Here is a 27285-nt window from a genome sequence, read left to right on the forward strand (position 1 = left end):
ACATGAGGGCCAGACTTTATAGAAATCCAGCCAGGGGATTATTAGGGATTTCAGTGAGCAAGATGGAGAAAATGAGCATCTAAGTTAGAGTTATGTCTATGGAAATGTGGAAAAATGGTCAGATCTGATTCATCTCATAAAGACTAAAAAATTCTCCATAGTCAACGATAGGGACCATTTGATAAGGTGTATGAAAACTTCGTGTGACCTTCTTTATTATAGACTTGATTATTTATCATCATAGACGTCGTTATGTACATTACCTACTTGTTTTTCTAAACATGGCTTTGGTGTCCTCGGAAACATTTGTGTTCATTGGAATTGCTATAGAGAAGGTCTGGAAGTCCACTTCAATGGGGAAACCTTATGGTCTGCCCTCTGTCGGGGGTGGGTTCTGGCATCAACACAGCTGAGGACGGTTCTTGTCTTCATTCTAAGGCTACTGCTAATTACTCCATAAGAAAAAGTAGTTAGAAAATTTGTTACAAACAACAATGAATCAACTTAACATAGCTATAATTTTGTATAAGTGATCTGGATGCCAGTTCTCAGAGGTTAATGTCATTGTCCTAATGCTAGACAAAAGTAGGTCCTCAAGTTTCAGAGACTCAGTCAACTTTTACTAACTACACAGAATCTCAGAACTTTGGTGACTGTCTTCTTGTTTGAAGCAGAACATTTCATTCAAGAGATGGCTTACTTTGAAGAGTAGAGAGGAGGGGGGCCAGAACATTGATTGGCCTTACTGCTTAACTTCACTCCCTGGGTCTTGGAGGCACTTCCCTGGACCCCTGGAGTCAAATCACTGACCTTACTCAACCCCTTAAGCTTATACCTAGGGAAATTGAAACAAAGAAGTAAAGGGCTGGATAGTATAGGTCTCCAGCTTTCTACTTTCTTTATAAAACTTCTACCTTCAGTATCATTCTCTGGTCAGTCGGGTCTAAACTCAAGCTTGCAGTTCTTGGACCAATAAAAGAAGCAAGCTCGTTGGTGGGCGTAGCTTGGTTCATGAACGCATTACCATAGTCACATGGTGGATATTCCTGTGCCAAGGACTGTACTGAGTATTTGACATGAATTAGCTCATTTACTCTTTAGATTCATTGATCTTCGCCATTTTCCATACAGAGGTTAACTTGCCTGAGGTCACCCTACTTTGCACTGGGCAAGTGAGAATTCTCAAACATGGGTTCCTTGGATTCCAGAAATCATTTTTTTTTTTTTTTTTTTTTGACATGGAGTCTTGCTCTGTCACCCAGGCTGGAGTTCAGTGGTATGATCTTGGCTTACTTCAATCTCCACTTCCCAGGTTGAAGCAATTCTCCTGTCTCAGCCTCCCAAGTAGCTGGGATTACAGGTGTGCACCATCATGCCCAGCTAATTTTGTATGTTTAGTAGTGATGGGGTTTCACCATGTTGGCCAGGCTGGTCTTGAACTCCTAACCTCAGTTGATCCGCCCACCTCGGCCTCCCAAAGTGCTGAGATTACAGGTGTGAGCCACCATGCCCCGCCACAGAAACCCAGTTCTTAATCAGTAACCATCATACCTTTTGCCTCATCTTGTTAATTCAGTCTCTTGTTAATTCAATCTAATTCAGAGCAGCTGGATAACTAAAGATTTTGGTTACAGGTTTTTCTCTTCCTTTTTCAAAATTTGGGCAATTTTCAGGCCTTGAACTTTATGTGCTCTTAAATTACAAGTCAGAAGGTTCCCTGGAGGGAAAAAGGATTTCTATCATCATTGCCAAGGCTGTGCCTAAGAATTCTTTTGCCTGTTTAGGTTTTTATTCTCTGCTCATCAAACAGTTCTCCTGTCATTTGCAGACTAAATGAGTCTCAACCATTTTTAAATGCTTCCAGTAAGTGAGGACCTCCCAAAATTCCTTATGTGGACCATAAAGGCGCTAGAGTTATGCCATTCTCTATGCTATTTTTTGTCTTTTTTTAAACTTTATTTTATTTATTTATTTTTTTTGGAGATGGAGTCTCGCTCTGTCGCCCAGGCTGGAGTGCAGTGGTGCGATCTCGATTCACTGCAACCTCCGCCTCCTAGGTTCACACAGTCCTCCTGCCTCAGCCTCCTGAGTAGCTGGGACTACAGGCGCACACTGCCACACCTGGTTAATTTTTTTGTGTTTTGGTAGAGACGAAGTTTTACCGTGTTGCCCAGGCTGGTCTTGAACTCCTGAGCTCATGCAATCTGCCCACCTCGGCCTCCCAAAGTGCTGGGATTACAGGCATGAGACACCACACCTAGACAACTTAATTTTATTTTAAGTTCCAATATACACATGCAGGACGTGCAGGTTTGTTAATAGATAAATGTGTGCTATGGTGGTTTGCTGCACCTATCAACCCATCACCTAGGTATTAAGCCCCACATGCATTAGTTATTTATCCTGATGCTCTCCCTTCTGCTCCCACCCCCACCCCCACAACAGGCCCCAGTGTGTGTTGTTCCCCTCCCTGTGTCCATATGTTCTCATTGTTCAGCTCCCACTTATAAGTGAGAAATGCAGTGTTTGGTTTTCTGTTCCTGTGTTTGTTTGCTGAGGATAATGACTTCCAGCTCCATCCATGTCCCTGCAAAGGACATGATTTTGTTCTTTTTTATGGCTGCATAGTATTCCATGGTGTGTATGTACCACGTTTTCTTTATCCAGTCTATCATTGATGGGCATTTGGGTTGATTCCATGTCTTTGCTATTGTGAATAGTGCTGCAGTGAACATTTATAGTAGAATGATTTATATTCCTTTGGTTATATACCCAGTAATGGGATTTCTGGGTCAAATGGTATTTCTGATTGTAGGTCTTTGAGGAATTGCTACACTGTCTTCCACAATGGTTGAACTAATTTACATTCCCACCAACACTGCAAAAGTGTTCCTGTTTCTCCACAGTCTCACCAGCCTCTGTTGTTTCTTGACTTTTTAATGATCACCATTCTAACTGGTGTGAAATGGTATCTCATTGTGGTTATAATTTGCATTTCTATAATGATCAGTGATGATGAGCTTTTTTTCTTGTTTGTTGGCAGCATAAATGTCTTCTTTTGAGAAGTACCTGTTCATGTCCTTTGCCCACTTTTTAATAGGATTGTTTTTTTTCTTGTAAATTTAAGTTCATTGTAGATTCTGGATATTAGCCCTTTGTCAGATGGATAGATTGCAAAAATTTTCTCACATTCTGTAGGTTGCCTGTTCACTCTGATGATAGTTTCTTCTGCTATGCAGAAGCTCTTTAGTTTAATTAGATCCCATTTGTCAATTTTTGCTTTTGTTGTGATTGCTTTTGACATTTTCATCAAGAAATATTTGCCCATGCCTATGTCCTGAATGGTATTGCCTAGATTTTCTTCTATAAGTTAATTTTTGTATAAGGTATAAAGAAGGGGTCCAGTTTCAATTTTTTGCATATGGCTAGCCAGTTCTCCCAGCATCACTTATTAAATGGGGAATACTTTCCCCATTGCTTGTTTTTGTCAGGTTTGTTGAAGATCAGATGGTTGTAGATATGTGGTCTTATTTCTGAGATCTCTATTCTGTTCCATTGGTCTACATGTCTGTTTTTGTACCACTATCATGCTGTTTTGGTTACTGTAGCTTTGTAATATAGTTTGAAGTCAGGTAGCATGATGCCTCCAGTGTTGTTCTTTTTGCTTAGGATTGTCTTGGCTAAATGAGCTCTTTATGGTTCCATATGAATTTTAAAGTAGTTTTTTCTAATTCTGTAAAGAATGTCCATGATAGTTTAATGGGAATAGCATTGACTCTATAAATTACTTTGGGCAGTATGGCCATTTTCACAATATTGATTCTTCCTATCCATGAGCATGGAATGTTTTTCCGTTTGTTTATGTCCTGTTTGATTTTCTTGAGCAGTGGTTTGTAGTTCTTCTTGAAGAGATCCTTCACTTCCCTTGTAGGCTATATTCCTAGGTATTTTATTTTCTTTGTAGCCATTGTGAATGGGAATTCATTAATGATTTGGCTCTCTGCTTGTCTGTTGTTTTGTATAGGAATGCTTGTGATTTTTACACATTGATTTTGTATCTTGAGACTTTGTTGAAGTTGCTTTTCAGCTTAAGAAGCTTTTGGGCTGTCTCTCTCCTATTTTCCTCCTTCCCCCACCTTTCAACTGTACAACCTTTAGTAAAGTGTTTGAATGGCTTCGATTAATCTCCAGGCTTTGAAATGTTGTGATAACCCAAAGGGAGAGAAAAAAGATGTGCTCCCCTAACCTATGCCATCAGCTGAGAAGATAGATATTTCAGAAGGGAGTTCCTGTGCTCTATGGAAATCCATGGGCATGGATTTACATCATCAGGGTTCTTGTTTCAGGTCCCTTACAATCATGTGACTGGGTTAAGTCACTTAACCCCACTATGCCTCAGTCTCCCTGGTTAAAAAAAAAAATGGATGATTCTTTCATGGGACAGTTTGGTGGCATTAAGGAAACAATGGGTAGAAATAGTTTATTTTGCACAAAACATGAAAAACATTAAATAGTTGTATTTTAACAATTATTATAACCAGTGATTTCTCTACCCATTGGAAGTCAGAGTACCTGAAAAACAACCATCAACATCTACATTATTTACGCCTTAGCTTTGTGACAGAACTTCATTGGTCTGTCATGAACCTAGGTCCAGATGCTCCTAACTGTAAATGACATAGGATTATTTTCTTCCTCTTTCCAGACTGAGAACTCTTGAACTAGGGCTTGCTTTTCTGCTTTCTCCTAGGCGTTTAGGCCCTGGAAAACAACAGGATTACCAATTATTCTTTGACTAAAAGAGCAGTGAATACAGTCATTGATTCTGTGAATCACTCCGGAGCACCTACTCTGGGCAAGGCACTAGCATAGCCACTGTGGGGACTAGAGAAGCTTGGAGACCTGGCCTTGGCCTCCTGGATCTCCAGGAAATCTAGTTAGATCCTCAGCCTCCCTCTAGCCTATAGTCTCAGTCTTTATCCTCTACTTTTCTTCAGTCTGATACAGAGCTGCTAAGTATTTAATATTATACTGAACAAAATCTTTAAAAAGTAACGCAGGTGCTAGAAATTTGACAGCCCTTCCTCAAGTCACCAATGCTCAGTAGGGTTGTTGGGAACTGTGGTCAAGGCCAACTCTCATTTTAGTGCTGAGGGCCCAAATGTGCCAGGGTGGAACCCTTTTAGGGGCAGAGGGCCGAGGAGCGGAGAGAGAGAACTGGTGATAGGCACCCTCCTTGGGTCCAGTACACACATCATATTTCCGTGAACATTGACACAACAGACTCCAGGGTGAGCCATCCAAAACACACAGCGTGAAAGAAGGAAGCTTGGTGGGGGAGATTCGCTGCTTCTGGGTCTTCAGACTGAGAAAGTGTCAGGCTTGATGACAGTGATGAAAATGTGTTTTCTCTCTCCTTCTCTGAGCCTCAGCCCCAGGGCTTCTCTAATTGACTGTGGTGGGCAAGGATTACGTGTTCAGGGTGAGGGAGGCCCAGTGAAGTGACTTGGCACTCCTCTCTGCAACACACATGGAGACTGCCAGGAAGCTGGGAGCTGGGGCACTGTTCGCCTTCCCATAGGGCTGGCGTAGGACCGACGGGAGCTCCAGCCGGTGCACTCATTCATCAGGCCTTCTTCCAGAATTTTATGTGCTATGACCCGCAAGTTTTGTCAAGTACCACCTCGCTGGAAGCCCCGACAGTGGTTTCTGAGGTGAGGGAATAGCACTCAAATTGAGAAAACATTCGGTTTGCCTCAGGCAACTGGATTTAGAGGAGAAAATGCCAGTCCCTTTCCCTTTGCCCGGGGATTTTGGACAGCATTTTTCCCTGAGGCCAAAAGGCATGCTTTTCCCCCACCCTGACCAAAGTAGCTGTTTGCTAAATATTTCAGAGGGTGATGATGGTGTTTAAGAGCTGCCACAATTCCAGTGTTTTTGGTTGCAAAACACCCCTGCCCTTTCTGCCAAGTGTAAGGTTAGAGTTCAGGAAAAAGGAAAATATAATGAAAACCCCAAGTCAGAGACCTTCCCCCAAGGCGGTCCCTTATCATTTCTCTCTGTTGTGTGTGGGGCCCACATTGCGGGTCTTCATTCACACTCCTCCTCACCAGCGACTTCATGCTACTTATTTATTTATGTATTTTGAACTCATTTTAGGATTTAAAAACATAGGTTAACCTCAAGGGGACAGAGTACACTTATGCAGACTTCACACATTTCCCTAAAAGTTGCATATTTATCTTCTAACAACAGAAAGAAGACTGATTTTTACCCATCTCCCTTTGATTCGTAAAGCTAGAGCTTGCCAACATAACAATTGGTCACCCCTTGACTTCTAAGATTTTAAATTCTGACAATGAAGACATTGAAAGATGCTGGAAAGATTTAAAAAACATAAAACTGAAGCTCCCAGAGTATTGAGAATGCCTCTTATTTAAAAAGAGAAAGCGCAAAATGGATGAAATGAAAACTCCTGGTACCCAGCTCTGAACTTACACACTCAAACCATTCCCCCTCCCTGAGTTTTCCCACTGTGATCAAAACCATAGCAGTAGGAGCCATGGAAATTTAGAAACAATAGCCATTGCCATTTATATTTAAATAGCTAGGAGAAGACAGTATGTGCAATGGAGCTGAATTAGTCACAAGGGAAGAGTGTTTCTCTCCATAGAAATATAGCTTTCATGACTATTGCTTATGAGCTATGGAATTAAGTGGTATGTTATATTGAGAAGCAAGATGCTGACATGCTTTTTGATATTTAGCAGATCACCCTATGTCCTCTGCTTGGAGAAACAATGAGAACGCCCTTTCCTTTGCCAGCATTTGCCTCTTTTTTATACTAATCTCAGCTGAATTGAACAATTTCTCTACTCTGTACAAAATAAAGCTCCTCTTTGTATTCACTTGATATACAACTTGAGGGCATCCAATTTTTGCAAATACAGATCTGGGGATATCTGAAATGATTTAGGCACAGATTTGTGGGATTGGTCAAAGAACAAAAACCCATTAAGTGATTAATGCTTTGTTTTAAGGTAAAATTGTCATTCCTGCAGTTATCTAAAACTTCAACAATACTAAGAGCAGAGTGATGTAACATATATTTACTTTAAATGTTGAATAGATTTTATTAATTACCTTGCCTTGGCTTTCAAATTGCTTAGAGGATGATTATTCAAAAGACAAATAAATGTAGAATGAAGTCATGCCACTGTGTTTTTCATGCAATGATGATTTTGATCCTAGAGTGAAGCTGGAGGGAATTCTGTGTTGTTCCAGTTCAATCTCTGAATTAAGACTGCATTTAATCAAATGGTGTGAATTTAACCCCAGGTGGCATTCAGACAGTAGAATTTATTTTAGGTACTTTAGAATTTGTTTCCTTTTAATACATGAGCAATCGAAATTGTTTTCAAATTTCCTCTTATTGATTAAATGAGATGTCCTAAAGTTTAAAATGTAAGAACCTGAAATACAAGTTAGAAAATGGAAGGTTTGGGGTTATAATCTTTCCATTCAACAAGTATTTAATGAGTTCTCATCACTGGCTTTTCCTGTTAATACCCAACCACCTACTTCATGTTGGGTACATACACACAGACACCACACACACACACACACACACACCTTTTTCTCTGTTTTCCCTCTCTCTCTTTTTACATAAACTAAGTTCTTTTTACCCTCTAGAAAGCATCTTGGCATGACTAGGAATAAGGGAGCTATCCTTTTTTTTCCCCAGAGGACAAATTAAACTTGTCCCAAAGAACAAATTTACTTGAGACAAATATAAAATAAGTGTCTTGCCTTTGAGAGATTTTAAGCAAGTTTTGGGAGCGACATCATCAATGGAAAAATGAGCCTGAAGTCTTTGAAATTATCTTTCCTGGAAGGATAAAGTAAAGCCAAAAAAAAAAAAAATTGTCCTTACAAGTTGTGAAAAAACAGTTGCTTATGGGTATTATTAGTAGCAGCCAAGATGGGTAGTCTTAAATTTAAATGTTTAAAATATTAAATACTTTATTCAATATTTATGTTATTATGTTGTAATATTAATATTTTTATTAAATATTAATATTTAATATCAAAATATTAAAATTCAAATATTTAATCATTTAATATTTAAATGTTAAAGAAATATCCCGTAATTTATCAGTTTGGCACCTTTTCTCCACTTAGCTGTAAGAGCTGGTTGACAGTCATTTCTATGCTCTTTGTATTTTCCCCTATGTAAGTACTTTTAAATTCATACTTCTTTTGCTGTGTGCTTTGATTATGGACTTGGCATTGACCATTGAAATGCTGGAGATGTCTTTTATTAGTCTGGGAGAATGCATCACTTAACATAATAGGTTTCATTGACTTGATTCAAACCTAGGTCTTTGCAGTTTATGAAACAACTGCTCGTATCTATTTCTAGAGTCATATGTTTGTTTATAACTGCTTTATTTATAATTGCCAAAGATTGGAATAAACCAAATTGTTTTTTAATGGGTGGATGGATAAACATACATGCAATGAAATTTTTTTTTAACTAGTATTTTAAGTTCAGGGGTACTTGTGCAGGATGTGCAGGTTTGTTACGTAGGTAAACGTGTGCCATCTACGTGGGCTGACTGCACAGATCATCCCTTCACCTTGGTATTAAATCCAGCATCCATTCACTGTTCTTCCTGATACTCTCCCTCCCCCGACCCGCCACATATTCCAGGTTCTTGACCTGTGTCAGCACCTACTTTGTTCTTCTGTGTTTATCCATTTTAATTGTACCCACTGTCTTTTTTGCTTCTGAGATTTTATCTCTTTCCTTCTGAGATTTTGTCTCTTGAGACGGAGCCATTTCCTCCAGCCTTACCAGTAAGACAGGTAAGGTGGAGGAAACGGCTCCATCTCAAAAGATAAAAATGTGTACAAGAGTGGGTTTCTTTTTTTTTTTTTAAGACAGAGTCTCGCTCTGTGACCCAGGCAGGAGTGCAGTGGTGTGATCTCAGCTCACTGCAACCTCCACCTCCTGGGTTCAAGCAATTCTCCTGCTTCATCCTCCCAAGTAGCTGGGATTACAGGCGCCTCCCACCACGCCCGGCTAATTTTTTATATTTTTAGTAGAGATGGGGTTTTGCCATGTTGGCCAGGCTGGTCTCGAGCTCTGACCTCAGCCTCCCAAAGTGCTGGGATTACAGGCTTGAGCCACCACGCCTGGCCAAGAGTGGGTTTCAAGTGGGTGTCAAACAGAGAAGGGGTCAATGAAACATTAAAAACATAGAATTATGTAAAGAAAGATCATATCCTTCATTAATATTTTTACATGTTGTTCATTGCTAAGTAATATAATCATCCTTGTGCTACCATCTATCTGTTGTTGAAATACGAAACATTTTGTAACTTGATAGGATTAAGCCTAAATTTTTGGCTCCTTTTTTTCCCACGCCCTTCTATTTAAAATTTGCTATTTTTTCTTTTAATAAGGAGAAAATTTAGACATCCCTACCAAGAAATGTACTTACAAGGTAAAAATATCCATTCACCTTACCTATTTCTTGAGGGCCTGTTGTCAAGCATTGCCTTTGGTACTAGGGATCTAAAACCTAGTTTCTTTTGCCCCAAGCCAGCGGTAGAAACATGCAATTAAAACACAAGTTACTAAGTACTTTTGGAGCTTGCAATTGTGAAGCACATTGTAAGTGTGACCCTCTTAACAATACAGGTAATTCCATTTTACAAATGAGAGTATAGAATACCAAGAAGTTATGTGATTTGCCCAAGTGGCCAGACTAGTGATTGGTAGTCCTCTACCATGAACTTGAGTAGTATGTTTTCCCAATTTGTTCTACACTGCCCATCTGTGGCAGAGTCTAGCCTAGCTCTGGGCACAGAGGGAATCATGCTGCTATGGTAGGTGTAAAGATCACATACAGGATGTTTTTAGATATTTTAATAGCTCCAGAAAGAATTACTTTGTTCTTATAAAACCTAATTTAATGTTAAATTGTTTAGCAAGATTCATCCAACAACTGATATTATTTCTTTTTTCATAGAGTTTCCAGAGGGGTTAATATCCAAAATCAAAGGATTAAGTCACTGTGTCTTCTGATTCCTAGTACAATGATCTACATACATCTGATGGTGCACTAAGTTGAATTTTAGGCTTTGTTTGGATGTTTCCCTTTTTTTTTTTTTTTTTCTGAGATGGAATTTTGCTCTTGTTGCCCAGGCTGGAGTGCTGTGGCACAATCTCGGCTCACTGCAACCTCCAACCTCCCGGGTTCAAGCGATTCCTCTACCTCAGCCTCCCAAGTAGTTGGGATTGCCCAGCTAATTTTATATTTTTAGTAGAGACGGGGTTTCTCTATTTTGGTCAGACTGGTCTCGAACTCCTATCCTCAGGTGATCAGCCCACCTTGGCCTCCCAAAGTGCTGGGATTATCGCATCCGCCCTGGGACACTTTTTATCATAGAGATTATTTTATAATTTATCTGCTGTTTAGATGGCAGCATTGATTGAATCTGTGATTTTTACTCCATAATTTAATTGAAAAGACAGATGTTCATCAAAGCCCTCTAAAAAAAAAACCAGTTCATACTGGCTGGCATCACAAGGGTACTACCTCCAGATCTGGGCAAGAGGGTTTTTGCCTAGGGCCTCATGCTTTAGAGGGCCTTGCTTGATCCCTCTTTCAGCTGAGTTTATCACCATTAGCTGAGAAGTTGGTGGAGTTGTTGGGACAAGTTCAGCTGGAACCTGTATCCCCCTTCTAGATTATATTCCAGGTAATCAGGAGCCCACAGTTAGGCTCCTGATTACTAATGGGGTAATGCTGGCTGGGGTTCTGCTTCCATGATTTGAGTGAGCTTCTTTGTCTGTCCACTGGAGGGCGAATGCAATACTGGTAGGCCTGAGGAATTGCAATAGGCATCTGTAGCTCATGGATGAACTGTAAACAAAAATACAAAGGTACACAGTTGTTCTAGACGGCTTTTGCATTAGCTGGTCACATTGCCCGTAATATCTTCTTTGAGAAATCTGCACAGATGGTTTCTCATTATTCAAAATTCTATTAAAATATCACATCTTTCAAAGAGGTCTTTCTTGACCACCTTACTTGAAATAATCCCTTCCTCCATAATCACTTTCTACCTCCTTACATTATTTACTTTTTGCATCATTTAACTTTTTCATCAGTAACTATGAAAGTCAGTTGGCTGTTTTGTTCACTGCCATTCTGTAGTTTATCCAGAGAGTGCCTCCCACATAGGAGCTACTCAATAAATATTTTAGCGTGAACAAAAATAAATGAAAGGGTCTTGAGGGTGGAAAGCACATTTTAGTGCTTTGATTGGATATAACCATTTCTTTTTTCACATTCACATTTCATCTTATCAAAACTGGGGAAAAGAAACAAGCAACAAATTGGAAAATCAAATTTTTAGAAGTAGGTGCATAATAGGGGAATAGCTTAAGGGGAGAAATATGATGTTAATTCTTTGAAAGTGAGTAATGTAATTAGAACAATAACACTATGAGTTTTTCTATAAACAAAATTTAGCAAGATTAAATTGATAACATACATTTCTAAAATTTTAGCTTCCTTAGAGAAAGCCAACTAAATATAAAATTTTACAGCAGAGTCAGGTTTTTCAGTTTGGCCTATATTTTCTTTGGTAACACTGTTCTGAATGTACATGCAGTGTTTATTTCACAACTTCCCTCTGAATGACCTTTCAAAAATTAATGATTCTTCACATTCATGACCAGATGTTTTCTCTGATGGAAGCATTTGATGTTTGCAGTCATTAAATAAGATTCAAAATGCCTGTTTCAAGCAAATCAAGTAAAAATTCTCCATCACATCAAAAGTAAGGCTTTATTTGGTTCACAAGTAGCTATATGAAATAAACAGAATTTAAACGATCTTGATAATTTTTTTCTTTAAAAAGGTGACAAAATGTCAGTACTAAAACGTTTTCTTAAGCCCTTGCTTTCCATAGCAAAAACATGTATGTCCATTATCCACCTAACTCATACTTAAAAACAACACCCAAGGTGTTCTATTTTGTTTTCAAAGTCAGAGAAGAAAATAGAGGGGAAGTATTTTTATGTTCTTTTCCCTAAATTGGTTGAAGCTAGTTAGTTCAAACAAGATACAAAATATGGAATACCACCTATTTTATTTCCTGGCAACTGTTTCATTCAAATCATAGAGTAACATATGATTTACGACACTCCTTTATGAATATTAATCTCATATCTTCACAGAATGACTTAAGATCATTGATCAACTAGAACATCGACCTCACCTGTCTGTTGTTTTTAACAAAATGTTTATTCCTAGTCAAACCACAGAATTAGACTCTCTAGATAAAATTTCAAAGCTGGAAGAAAGAGAGTAGAGGACACATTTAGTATGCCTTCCCTCATTTTACAGATAAAAGAGGCCCACAAAGATTTTTGCAAGATCACATAGGTGACTGGTAGCTAATCTAAGATAATAACCAAGCTCTTTCCAAATCCAACTCCTTTTTCTTACTTTACCCAACTCTTCTTAATATTTAAGTTGTGTTGGAATATAATATAAAATCATCTAAGGCACTTTGTATGTATTATTTTTTCTCATTAACTGCTTTTTAAAGAAATACGTTGTGATTTAGACTTGTAGTCTTTTTTTTTTTAGCAACAGGATCTCACTCCCCCACCCAGGCAGGAGGACAGTGGCTTGATCATGGTTCACTGCAGCCTCAAACTCCTGGGCTCAAGTGATCCTCCCACCTCAGCTGCCTGAGGAGCTGGGACTACAGGCTCATGTCCCCACACCTGGCAACTTTTTTAAACATTCTTTTTTTTTGTAAAGATGGAAGTCTTGCTATGTTGTCCAGGCTGGTCTTGAACTCCTGGGCATAAACCATCCTCCTGCCTCGGCCTCCCAAAGTGCTGAGATTATAGGTGTGAGCCACTGGGCCCAGCCTTAGTCATATTTGAAATTGTTTTTTGATTGTATGATAGTGTGTATCGGTAACATATTCCCATGGATCAAAAGTAACAAGATTTAAAAGGGCATGCAGTAGAAGGTCTCCCTCTTATCCCTGTATCCAGTCACTAGTTTTCTGCCTAGAAAGCAACCAGTTTATCAGGTTTTTTGTGTATAATCACTTTAGAGAGATGCCAGAAATATAGTATCCCTTTAAACCATTTGTAACTTACATTTTTTTTTCCATTTTAACTGTATCACGGAGATGATTCTCTGTCAGTACATTAAGACCATTTCATTCTCTTTTATGGTTGTATTGTACTTTACTCCATCATACAGAAATGCTATCATTTATTATATTAATCTCTATTGATATTATATTTAGGTTGTTTACAATTTTTAGTTCTTACTGGCAGTGTTTTAGTAAATAACCTCGCAAATTCACCTGTGTACATAGGTAGGATAAACTCCTAAAATAGATTACTTCTTTTGTCCTTTTTAAAGGAATTGTTTAATTATCTTCCATAGAGTTGTACACGTTTCCATTCCCCTCACCATTATGTGAGAATGAACCTTTTCCCATGCCCCCACTAACAGTATGTTATCAACCTTTAGACTCTTTGTATCTGAAAGGTGAAAAGTGGTATCTCAGTTTGGTTTTATTTGCTTTTGTCTTAATATGCAGGAGGCTAAGTGTATTTTATATGTTTAAGAACCCGATTTACCTTTCCAGAGGTTTCTCTACCCCTATCTTTTGCTGCTTTTCCTGTTGAATTGTTCTCTTACTAATTGTTGAAACTCTCTCTATATTAGGGAAATAGACTTTTGTTCATGGTAAGAGCTATACACTTTTGCCCAGTTTGTCTTTTACCTTCCCTGTGATTCTTTTTTTTTGGCCATGTCGTTCACATTATTTTTATGTAGCTAAATTAGTCAATGTTTCTAAATCATCTAGATACAATCTTGCACTCTGAAATTAGTGTTAAACATCTCTCATATTTCTTAAAGTACCTTTACATTTAAATATTTGATTCATTCATTCTGACCTAAGACATGAGAAATGGCTTCAGCTTTATTTTTTTTTTCCAGTTGGTTGTTGTTCCAACCAACGTGTTCCAAAACATTTATGAAGTAATTTTTTTCCCTACTGATTTAGAATAATACCAGTATCATATACTGTATTCTAACATGTTTTGGGTCAATTTCTTGACTTTCTATGCTATTACATTGGTATATCTGTAGACATTTGCTACTAATATGTGTTTTAATTATTAGCATAATACTTTTTAATATCTAAAGGGCTGATTCCCTATCACTGCAGGATGCGTTTTTAAAGCAACAGCATAATTTGTTTCCCATTTATATTTATGTAATAACTTACATAATTTATATTCATATGATCACATTTTTTTTCCTCCTGTTGCTTTCCCCATGTGTAGTATCAGAAAGCTGGCAAATTCCAAAATAATGAGATACAAGTTCAGCTGAGATTATGAGGGCAGGCTTCCCGTAACTGTCAATTAATGTGTTTTGGATCTTATAAAGCAGGACATCTTTAGACAAAGGTTCTTAAGCAGCAAATGCACAATGTTTACTTGGACCAACGTCCAAAGGGAGAGAGTACTCTGAGTAGAGGGAGGGAGTGTCTCTGAAATCATGTAGCACATGTATGTTTAAATTAACGAAGGATAGACTAATGATTTCAAAGGTCCAGTAGCTTTTACACCCTGGATTAACTGTAGTTCCTTAATGTATGGGAAATAGAACTTTCAAAAGTTAACCCAGTGAGGCAAAGCACACAATAATTCCCTTCTCTTAGGCTGACCATAGTTTTATGAAAATGAATTTTTAAGTGTCTTTTCTTTGCATGAGGCTTCTTGGCAAGAAATAAAATCTGTATAATGCATTACCTCTGGCTTTTTCCTTAAAGAGCTCAAGGATAGACATATGGATAATAGCTTAAAAATATAAATATGGTCTTTCCAGTCATAGAAACCTTCCGATCCAAGAGGTGCTTTTCCCACTTTCCAAAAAATACAGGGCTATATACACATACCCATAAGGCACCAAGACAAAATACATGGTATTTGACACTAAAAAAAACCCACTGAACTTTTCTTGAGTATTGCAGCCCTGTGATCAGACAGAGTGACTTGTAGTCAAATCTAGATGCCAAGTTGCTGTGTCACCTTCTAGCCACTAAGTCCTGTAACTAAGCATTTTTGTTTGGTAAAATTATAGAAGGGATGCTGTCGGGTAAGATATTTTGTTCTATTTTAGTACCTATAGTTCATCTAGGAAAATGGCTGTCACTTGGTTTTCTCACATACTTATTTCATTTGTCTATTTGAATGTGTGCATAGGGAGAAATGAATATTTATAGTGTCCTTCTAAGGAACAGTTATCCACTCCCACCCCAGGATAGACTGTCCTGATCTCTAGGAGTCTCTTTAATGAGTCCACACTGGTGAAGACGTGATACTTTCCGGTTTATGCACACATAGAGGTTGGCAGTGTGGAATTTATGAATGCTTCATTAGGAAAGGCCACTGCCAATATAGGATTAGTTTTGAAAAGAGTTGTCTAAGCAGCCTTCTTTTACCAAGCATGCAAATATGAACTAGTTAACTTTATTAGGATAATACTTATAGACAGTAATATAAGGATTACAAGTTGCATAGTCAAAATCATCATAAATAGTCTAAGTAATACAGTGATAGGGCCTGTGTCAGATGTCATTCATGGAGGTAAAGATATTTTTATGAAGTGGAGAATTGTGGAATACTTGTTACATTTCCTTGGTAAAGTGTAAGTCCTTCAAAGGTAAAACCAATTCTTACTCATCTTTGTATTTCTAACACAGTACCTAGCACTTGTTTGTTGAATGAATAAATGAGTGAATGAACCTGATTCCTTAGATTTTTTTGAAATGAAGAGGTTAAACTGTTTCCTGGAAATAGAAAATGTATGTGCAAACCCATCCTTGCTGCTCCACTTTGACTGAGAAGGATGCCTTAGGATCCCTTCTCCAGTAATCTTTTAATTGAGTAGGTGAGGGAGATCTTAAAATGTTTACTGAATGGCTGGATATGGAATTACAGCAGTGGACCACAAAGCTCCCTTCCTCCCCACTGATTTTTTAATTCCTTTGTAGAGAGGAGGGATAAATGGTGGAACAAAACATTCCAGAGCATTGTGACTAAATGAGCTATCACCAGAAGAAATCAAACAAAGGAGCATTTAGGCACAAATTAAAGAATGCCACCAGGGCTGATTCTGCATTTGAGACATCCCGCTAAAACTGGAACATGCTTATTTTTGTGTTGCCATAAGGATAATCTGTTTTAAAGAAAGTGTTCCCATACACACCCCTACCACTAGGTTATAAATTCTGCATTAGACTCAAGGTTTCTGGTTACTTTGTTTAAACAAGCTTATAACTAAATATTAAGATGTTTCTCCAATAGAGCATGTTTGAATTTTACAGTTGGCAGGGAGCCTATGGCATAGGAAATTGAGTGGCTTCTCCAATTTTGTGCCAGAGGTAGGACTAGGGATTTGGTTGTTCAACTCTCCAAATAGTGCTTTTCCACCGCACGGTGTTGTAGAAAGCCATTTAAAAAAAAAAAAAAATGATCCTGGAGCATTTTGATCCCAGAGTGTTTTTAAAAATTGATGCATACTCTAAGTCAGTAAGTCAGGAATTATAAACTGTGGCGTGTGGAACAAAATCCAGCCTGGTTTTGTATATAAAGTTTTATTGGAACACATTCACACCCATTCATTTATATATCATCTACAGTGCTGCAATGGCAAAATCAGTGATTGCATCAGAGACCACGTGACCTGCAAAGCCTAAAATATGTATTATTTGGACCTTTATAGAAAAAGTTGGCTAGCCCTTAGTATAAAGTAAGGATGAAAAATTACCTTAAAAATTAACATTACCAATTTGTAATAAATTGGAAGTAAAATAGGATTTCTGAGAAAGCTAAAAGTTAGCTTGTTGTTGAGAGGTATAAATACTCTGTATATAAAAAACTAAAACACCTGCTTGCATTAAACAAACAAAAAAACCCCTGGGTTTCTAAGGAATCTCTGAGCACTTAGACTCAGAGATTTTAGTAGCCACAATGAAACTGATGACTTAAATAGCATTGACTTACAATGGGAAATGCCTCAGACTGTCATTTATGTTGTGATAACCCTGATGAAACGTGAATACTCACCAAATGTCCTTCTTGGCAGGTGGAATGGATCCAACAGCAAGTGGTAAAAAAGCGGACAAAGAGGGATTATGACTTCAATCGTGCCCAGTCTACCTATTTCAATGATCCCAAATGGCCCAGCATGTGGTATATGGTAAGCTTGCTAAGGAAGCCTGGCCTACGGCCAAGTCATCCAGTTTTGTGTTGTATGCAGAGAATCTGTTGGTCTTGGGAGGGCACAGAAATACTGACCAGGGATTATTTCCTATTTTAATACCCACCATTTGAGATTGGTTAATGGCCTATGATGCTGTGTGGATTTTCTTTCTAACTTAGCTTGTTGGTTAAAATAAAGAGAAAAAGAAGGGAGTTCCGATTCACAGAAATTCTGTTTGAGAGCTTACTTTGTGCAGTAGCTTTCTAATTTTGGGCCAGAGGGTAGAAAAATATGCAAAGGTGCACATACCCTTAGACCTATCAATAATCATGTTCACCTCTGATACACATTTACTGTACCTTGAAACTAGTCTAGCTAATGCACACTGGTTCTTGAACATCATTGAAATGACTCTGCTGGTAAGCAACAGACCCCAAAATTATGTCATCTAATGTGTGCCCTCTCACTTTAGGTAATACTTTGTAAAAGTAGACCAGGAAAAGAAATCATTGGAAAGTGTTCGATTTGGTAGTTCATGGTTCAAGCAAAAGATTTTTCAGTGAAGGAAACTTACTTAACATGTTGGGAAGAGTAATCCACCAGTTCACTTGGCATGGCCTCCTTTGAAAACATACATCTCTAATCTCTTAGGGATCTTAGGTTCATGATCACTGAGAAATGAATTTGAATATGTTACTTACTCTTACTCATGAGATCCACATGTCACCAATTTGCTCTATAATGTGTAAATCACCCTTTACTTTCTTCTTTCTTGGAAGTTTTTATTGCTAAATTTTGCCAGTATATTATTCACTATACTACTTTAGTTTTTGTATTCCTGTTCCTGCTTCTTTACAAAATGTCTCCAAACTGAAAGAAGAACATGAATCCATAGCATTCCCATAGCTGCCTCATGCTTTCCTGGCTCCCTGCCTCCCTGCCTCCCATTCCTTCTGCCTGAAGTACGTTCCCTGCCCTTCCCCACCTCCTTGGGTCAGGATCCCCTGTCCTCAGAGCCCACACCTGAGGCTGACTGCTCTGGAAGGCCTTTCCTGTGTTCCTATCTTTTGTCATTTTCCCTCCTCTGGTCTCTTGGACCCTCTCCCTGCTGCTCATAGCATCCATCATGGCACTTTACACTGTAGTTATTCATATTGTTTTTTGACCTTCCCCATGGGACTTGGGGGCGGGGGAGTCTCTTGAGGGCAAGCTCTGCATCTTGATCCCTTTTTATATCTTCCCCAGAAAGCTAACCCAGCACCTTGTAAGGCTAGGAATTTGTGCTTATTTTGAGATGGGTGAATGTGGCTGGTATTTCTCTTAATTTCCCTTTTCTTGGTCTTACTCAGAAATGAAAGGTAATGGAAATATTTTGGACCCCAAACAGAATTTTACACAGAAATTTTCCTCAGGTTTAAGGAGGAAAAAGGGAGGAATCATAAAGCTAAGTTCAAGGGAAGGTGGATCTAAGCATCCTTAGCCCCAGTAGCCGCAAAGAGTGAACCCCAAGGGAAGGCATTGGACTGAGCACTGGCAGGAGCTAAGGAGCTTTGTCTGCACTGACAAAATGATAAGAATGTAATGGGATTAAGAGATAGGAGGAAGCAAAGCTGCCTCTACACCCCTGTTTATAAGACCAGGGTGAGAGAGACCCTCTTTGCTTGTTCTCATAGGAAAGAGCCAAATTGCTGTCTATGCATGATCCACTGGACAGTAGAACTATCTGGTAGCTTTCCCTGATGCTTTCATCACCCCAGCAGGGCAGACTGGACTCTAGCAGGAGCCATGACCAGGGCTTTAACCCCTTGGCTAGCCTGGTGGCTGAAGGTTTCAGTGCCTGCATAGTGAGATCTTGTCACTCTGAAGAACCACTATTATTTCATGTCTTTCTAACATGAGGAAAGACTGAGAGAAGAGCTTTTGATTGGCCATTTAACATGTTGGGTGTTTTTCAACACATATTTGATGATAATATTACAAATACATAACATTTATTGAGTACTTACTATGCACCAGGCAATGTGCTAAGTACTTTATGAGGTTTTTCTTTTTTCTTTTCTTTTTTTTTTTTTTTTTTGACAGAGTCTCACTCTGTCAGGCTGGAGTACAGTGACGTGATCTCTCAGCTCACTGCAGCCTTGACCTCTTGGACTCAAGCAATCCTCCCATCTCTGCCTCCCAAATAGCTGGGACTATAGGTGTGCACCACCATGCTTGGTTAATTTTTGTAGTTTTTGTAGAAGAGGGGTTTCACCATGTTGCCCAGGCTGGTCTCGACCTCCTGGGCTCAAGTGATCTCCCACCTTAGCCTCCTAAATAGCTGGGACCACAGGTGCATGCCACCATGCTTGGCTAATTTTTAAACTTTTTGTAGAGACAAGGTCTCACTGTATTGCTGAGGCTGGTCTTGAACTCCTGGGCTCAAATGATCCTCCCACTTGGCCTCCCAAAGTGTTGGGATTACATGTGTGAGCCACTGTGCCTGGCCATGAATATTTTTCTAATGCAGCTGGAACAAATGCATGTGTTAAAAGTGGCCTAGTTTTAAAGTGAGAAATCTGTGAGGCTTGCGAAATTTAGTTAACTTACCTAAGATCACCAAGCCTGAAAGTGGTGGAGATGCCAATACAGGCAGGTTGATGCAGAGTCCGTGGGATTAGCACAACATCCTGTCTCCACCCTTCTGCTGTTTACGGTGCTGTGAGGAAGCCTCTAATCTATCCAGAGAGAAATCACTGAAACACATGGCAGAATGGTGGGTCCCCTGTAGGATAAATAAAGTATCTTGAGGACAACCAAAGTACTTCACAGATTCCTGTTAAATGATTACTTTCCCTTAATAAAAGGGATGGGAAACAGGTTCCATACCTTATGCTTCTCTGTTAGGACAGAACGAGTCAGGACTCTCAGATCTGCAGATCTAGATACCCATCCCCATTGCCTCGCTTAGAATCTCCATGATTGAATCAGTCAAACTCTCCTCAGCTGTAACATAAAAGTGTCTAGCTCTTATGTATGAGCGGTGTTTTGCTGCATAACAAAACTTAGTTTTGTTAGAACTTAGTTTTTAAAACAATTATCTCCCAGCCTGAGCAACACGATGAAGCCCCATCTGTACCAAAAATACAAAAAATTAGCTGGGCGAGATGGCGTGCTCCTGTGGTCCCAGCTACTTGGGAGGCTGAGGTGGGAAGATGGCTTGAGCCTGGGAGGCAGAGGTTGCAGTGAGCCATGATTGTGCCACTGCACTCCAGCCTGGGTGACAGAATGAGACCCCCTCTCAAAAAAAAAAAAAAAAAAAAAAAAAAAAATTATCTCACAGATTCTGAGGGTCAGGAATTCAGACGGGGCCCAGGGATGATGGCTTTCCTCTGTTCTGGGATGTCTGGGGCTTTAGCTGGAAGACTCAAAGGCTTGGTGAGAGTGGGAAGATAGACTTCAAGTTGGCCCAGTCACAAGGCTGGCACATGGGTTCCTCTCTATGTGGGCCTCACCACAGGGCTGTGTGAATGTCCACTTGACGTGGTGCTGGCTTCCCAAGCAGGTGATCCAAGAGATCGTGTTGGAAGTGGTGATGTCTTTTATGACATCTAACCTCAGAAGTCACAGACCCTTATTTCTGTAGTTTTCTATTGGTCACACGAGTCAACACTGATTCAATGTAACAGGGAATATGTGTGGATGGCGTACTAGGAGGTAAGGAGTGTTGGGAGCCATCTTGGAGGCTGGCTACCACAATTAAATGAAATTTTTAATGAGAAGCCTTTAACACAGTGCCTGACACCAGAAAACCCTCAGTCAATCATAACTGTTATTGTTCTCTGACTTCTTAATTGTAATACTTGGTAGTTCCTTTTTACCTTTTGTTTAAATGAGTCAAAGAAAGGTGAGATCCCATGTCCAGTGGGCATTCTTTGGAGTATTGTTTGGCAGCACATCACTGACACAGCTCAGGCAAGGTGCTGATACCCTTCTTTCTTTTCTTTCTTTTCCTGAGCCCTGGAGCTGCTGCAGTGTTTCTGACCTCCGTAGGGTCCTGCCTCCAGCTCGTTAGCCTGGGCCCATTTCTGTCGTTCAATATTTATCACAGGAGGATGGAGATTAAAGAATGGCATAAAGTGTGCCTGAGTGTCTCTTTTAATTAATTTAAAAGCTTTTCCCATGTCGCTCCTCCCCTTGGAAACTGGTGTGCAAAATCATTATGTCTAGCCTTGAGGCTTGGGCAATATATTCAGGGAAGAGTACATTTATGAGAGTTTGTTATGGAGATGATAGCTATATAATTACTGCTGTGTCCTGACATACTGTGTTGAGATTTCTAGGAGTTGGAGGGTTAATCCTAGAAATTCAGTTCACTTCTTGTTGCATTGACAAGCTTCTCCTGCATCTATTATTTGCTAGACATGGTGCTAAGCGCTGAGAGTTTAGAAAAACATGATTTGTGCCTCCTAAGATTAATAAAGCAGGGGAGGAATATGTAAGCATCAAAGAAAACTTGCTGGGCAAGCAACTCTCTGCTAAAAGTTTCTCTGGGATCATGTGCATATATCTAGCCTCTGCTCCCTGGACATTGGCCTGTAATTTTTGCTTGCAGATTTGTTTCTTCCATTAGAAGCTCCTGCAGAACTGTTAAACAAATCCAACCTTGGGCCTTCCTCTAGTTTTTGATGTGGAGTGGGGCTAAGGCAGTGGGATTGCATCAGAACTAACGTGTAGTATGTGGTAAATGCTCAATAAATTTTGATTGAATAAATGGATGAGCAAACTCTGTAATGAAAGCAAACCTGTGTCATTTCCATAGTAGAGAACGCTTAGTGTGTGTCAAGCATTTTGCCACACTTTCATGTGTATTATCTTATCACCAGTGTTCCAGTGAGTTAATAACTACAGTTATTATCTTCATTTTATAGATGAGGAAATGAAAGCAAAGAAAAGTTAAGTCACCTGCCCAAAGTCACACCATTTACCAGGGACTGGCCCTGGTGTTCAAACTCAGTCATTTACTTGTAACGTAATTCTACATCATGCTTCATAAAGGACAGGCATTAGAATCACCTGGAGGTCTTCTTAAAACCAGATTTTTGCCTACCCTCCCACCCTTGGCACAGAATCTGGGAATTTGTATTTCTAGCAAGTTTCCAATTGATGCTGATGCTAGGGTCTTAAAACCCCTTTGAGACACCACTTCCCTACCATATTTAAACCCAAGGTTATGTGAGCACAGCCTCCCCAGTTATCAGATGGGGAAAGAAGGGCTTTTAAACTTATGAGGCATTTTAAAGTGCACTTGGTCAATTTAACTTTTTCTTGATCTTATACCTTCCTCTTACTGACACTATTTTCTATTTGGAAAGCTGGCAGCTTTAATATGAGAAGATATTTTCACTTTACCTTTGCTGATTGAAAATACCCTTGGCTTATATATTCTTTCAAGCTGCTCCAGAGACAGAGGATATCTGATAGGAAAGGTCATGAGGATTTGGCCAAGCCTTTGGAAACTCAGTGTAATAGAATTGGTTTTAAGGTACCCAGCTGATACGGTGGGCCATTTTTTCATGAATAAAGAAAACTCAGTTTGACTCTAGAGACAGAGAGGTGAAGTAAGACTCTTCCTCAAGAATCTGGGACTACCAATTGAGAAAGTTTAGGGAGTTAAATATTTTAAAAATTATAAAATGTTTAGAATGTTCAAGACAGCCTAGGCAACATAGTGAGATCCCCTCTCTCAAAAAAAATGTAAAATAAAAAAAAATTAGCTAGGCTTGGTGGCATATACCTGTAGTTCCTGCCACTTGGGAGGCTGAGGCAGGAGGATCACTTGAGTCTAGGAGGTCGAGGCTGCAGTGAGCTATGATTGCATCATTATGCTCTGATCTGGGAGACAGAGCAAGACCCCATCTCTAAAATCATAATAAATATTGAAATGGCTGTCCACCCACCCCCAAACTAAGGAATGGAGTTTCATCTATATAATTGAAGTCCCTCGTGATCTCTATTTTAGTAGCATCTCTTCATCCTCTACAGAGTCATCACTTGCGCTGAATTCGAAATACATTGAGGGGTTTCTCCCTTGTTGGTGGGAGGCTTCTCTTTGTAGGAGGGCTTATTCAATTTACAATAGATGTATGTTTTTGAAGTCAACATAAAACACACATTCATACATGGAATTCAACAGTTGGGCTGTTGCATAGTCCCAAGATGACAACTTAGAAATGACACTTGGCTGAAAATGTGAGTTTAATCGAAAAAATCTTTTATTCCTTTAGTTATGTAAATATTTCATTGCTTAAGGAAATTGATGTCGCATTTACGGTATTTCAAGTTTAACTGTTAGCCAATAATGATTTTGGAGAATCCCGTAGTAAATAACTTTAAATACACACACACACACACACACACACACACACACACACACACACAATTTTTTTTCTGCCTCACAGAAGGACCCAGAAGTGTTTCTATTTGACTCTCAGACTCTAGTAATTCATATGACTGGTACTCTTGACTCATCATCCTGGTTAGCACAGTAGAACTTTTTGTGATGAATATTGGGTGGCCTATTTAATATGCATTATTTAAAGGTAGACTGTAATAAATGGATTCATTTTTGATGCACTACCTCAGATTTCATAAACGCTCTCTGGGTGGTTTTTCTGAGGGAAAAAAAAAATTCACGTTTGTCGATCAGCAGAGTGAAAATTAGCTGCGTTCGGTTATGCATGTGGGGCATATCTGCCAAAAGCTATGAACTAGCTAGGATAGTAATTGTGAAAAATTATTTTAAGCCCCATGGCTTTTTCTCAGCCAACTGGATGGTGTTCAGTACTCCAAGAGTTTGAGACATCACTGTCTCTGTGGTTGGCACACATTTTTCTAATGATTTATACTGTCATTTGACTCATAAAATCTGGTGGAGTTTGTGGCATTATTGCCCTGGCAGCTTGGAAATCGTCCTTCTAAGACACCCCATTTAGCTGTTTTAATTGAAAATGCAACATGGTAGAAATCTGCAACCATGTGGCACATTCTGATGCAAGCAGGAGACCTCCTGAGAAAGGACAGATGCCAGCGAGGCAGTAAATAATGAACTGGTAGGAACTAGTAAGAGTTGAGATGTGGTTTTGTTGTGCTGGTCCTAGCTCTGTGACCTCTAGAAAGGTATTTACCTCTCTCAACCTTAGTTCATTTGAAAAACTGAGGAATCTAGACTAGATACTTTCTTAAGATCATTCCTGTTTGAACATCTAGTTCTACATGGCTAGTTGTACTGAATATTGAGCCTAGAGAGATCACATACCATCGATGGGCCCATGTCTTGATCTCCAGCCAAGAGCTACCCCATGAGATGTATACTGCGCTTTCATGACATTACTAATTCAAAGTTAATATGTACCTTGTTTCGGAGATCCCAAGACCACCTACAAATTTGGTAAATCACTAGGAAGACTTACATGACTCATCATGTAGTCATACTCATGGCTATGATTTATTTCCTAAAAAGGGTACAAAGCACAATCAGCAGAAAGAAAACGCACATGGGGCGAAGTCTGGAGGAAACCAGGATCAAGCTTCCAAGAGACTTACTTTAGTAAATCACACAGAAAGCACTTAGTTCCTCTAGCACTGAATTGTGACCACACACGTGAAATGTTATCTACCAGGGAAGTTCATTAGAGACTCAGTGCCCAGTATTAGGAGATGGTCTCATAGGCATCCCTTGCCTACCATATACCAAAATTCCACATCCACAGAAGAAAAGCAGGTGTTCATAATAAACCATATCATTTGTATAAATGGTTTAGGTGCAGTGAACAATTCTAATTGGGGAATGGCAGGAACCCTCCCGAAACCCAAGTTCCCAGATGCCAAACAGCCCAACCTTGCACACAGGACTTTCAAAGGCCACCAGTCTCAGGTCTGCTATGTTAACTCCTCTGCACTTTTCCAAACCAAATTCATGATCTTACCCCCCAGATTTACCTGCTTCCACTGTTTCTGCTCTTAGTGAGTAGAGAGAAACCTGGGTGTCATCCTTGACTCTGCCCTTAAAGCCAATCCACCACCAAGTCAAAGCTATTTTACCTCTTGAGTCAGTTGCCATGTTTCCTTCCCCACCACCACCTTTAGTCTAAGCCATCATATCTTAACTAGACTACTACAACAGCTAGTTATCCGCCTCCCAGTTTCTTTCTTTTCTTTCTTTTTTTTTTTTTTTTTTTTTTTTGAGATGGAGTCTCACTCTGTCGCCCAGGCTGGAATGCAGTGGCGCGATCTCAGCTCACTGCAACCTCCGCCTCCTGGGTTCATGCAATTCTCCTGCCACAGCCTCCTGAAGCTGGGACTACAGGTGCCTGCCACCATGCCCGGCTACTTTTTTGTATTTTTAGTAGAGATGGGGTTTCACCGTGTTAGCCAGGATGGTCTTGATCTCCTGACCTTGTGATCCACCCGCCTCGGCCTCCCAAAGTGTTGGGGTTACAGGCGTGAGCCACTGCGCCCAGCCCCACCTCCCGGTTTTTACTTCTGAACTCTTCCAGTCTGTTCATACAGCAGCCAGAGTGATTATTAAAACCCCCAACCAACCAACCAAAGAAAACACCTCCCCATTTAGTCATTTCCCTTTGCTTAACACTTCTGAAAAGACTTCCCACTGTTTTAAGAATAAAAACCCAAATGCATACCATTGCCTTGAAGGCCTCACATGATTTGTTCTCTGCTCTCCTCTCCAAACATCTTGCAATACTTTCTACTTCGCTTTCTGCTTTCAGCCCATAGGCCTTATTTTTCTTCATAGAACATACCAAATTCCTTCCCTTCACAGATCCTTTAAACATGGCCTCTCTCTGCCTGGATGCTTCTCCCATGTCCCTCTGCTGGGTTGATTCCAATGCTCCCTTGAGATTCCCATAATCTTGAGTAGCCAGGTCCCTCACTCCATTTGCTATATCACCATGCACACCTCTTTTTGTGTACTTGATGCAGTTATAACTTTCCATCTCTGTGTGTGATCATGTGATAACTATCCTTCCCATTAGATACATTCCATGGAGGAAGAAACCATAAAAATCATCATGGAAACCTTAGTGACTCACATAGTTCCTGATATATAATAGGCCTTTATAAATGTGTGTTGAATGAATGAATGGATTAATAAAGCATGAATAAGTAAAACATTATTTGTGCTCATGTTTATACTGTACTGTATTTCTAGTTTACATTAACTTCAATAAACTGCCAGTAAAAGAAGAAATAGGTGTTTTATGATTTTTTGGTATGTTTTGGAAGAAGTTATGTCTTTGCGATTTTATCTGGGAGTACTTTTTCTGAAATCTTGAATTGGGAGTTGTGTGCCTGAGATATTGTTGCGATTTGGTCCTCAAATCTGGTGTATTTACGACTGTCCTGCTTGGCCTCTAGTCACAGAGGACTATTTCTTTAACTTAGGTCTGTGGGCTAGATGGAGGTCCAATCTGTTAATAGTTGCAAATGTTGACAATACTTTTAACAGGATTCATTCATACACACACACACACAAACACACACACACACATTCACACCTCTCTGATCTTGTTCTCTTCCCAATGATGATGACTTCACTAGGAAGAAAAAGTCAATAATATTTCATAATATTTCTTTATCATTTGTTTTCTACCCATTATTTCTTTCATTATGGGTAATAATCATAATTTTCTGTGGTAGTTTGTGAAGATCTATTTCTACTATGGCATTTTGAAATATCTGTCATTTCCTTGATGAGTTTAGACCTGTAAGACTTTCAAATACTGGTCCAAGGCTATTTAGGGAACCAAACATGTGAATGACTGAGCTGGAATAATAGCACCTCCTTAAAAAAAATACTTTGTATTCATTAAATCAATAACACAAAATAAAAATTTTCATAATTAATAATTCCAAGAAAAAGCAAACTTGTATCTCAGGTGTGGTCTGTATTTGT

At 39.3% G+C, this 27285-nt stretch overlaps 1 protein-coding gene across 3 annotated transcripts in view; it reads left to right on the forward strand.

Moving 5' to 3' along the window:
- Window positions 1–27285, forward strand: part of PCSK5 (proprotein convertase subtilisin/kexin type 5) — a 468314-nt gene that overhangs the window by 77554 nt on the left and 363475 nt on the right. For all 3 annotated transcript variants that reach the window (XM_054502930.2, XM_054502928.2, XM_054502929.2), the window contains exon 3: window positions 17214–17327. In XM_054502930.2, coding sequence (XP_054358905.1) covers window positions 17214–17327 — 114 coding nt within the window. The remainder of the gene's footprint in view (window positions 1–17213; window positions 17328–27285) is intronic.

This window comes from Pongo pygmaeus, chromosome 13 (assembly GCF_028885625.2).
Source record: "Pongo pygmaeus isolate AG05252 chromosome 13, NHGRI_mPonPyg2-v2.0_pri, whole genome shotgun sequence".
Taxonomy (NCBI): Eukaryota; Metazoa; Chordata; class Mammalia; order Primates; family Hominidae; genus Pongo; species Pongo pygmaeus.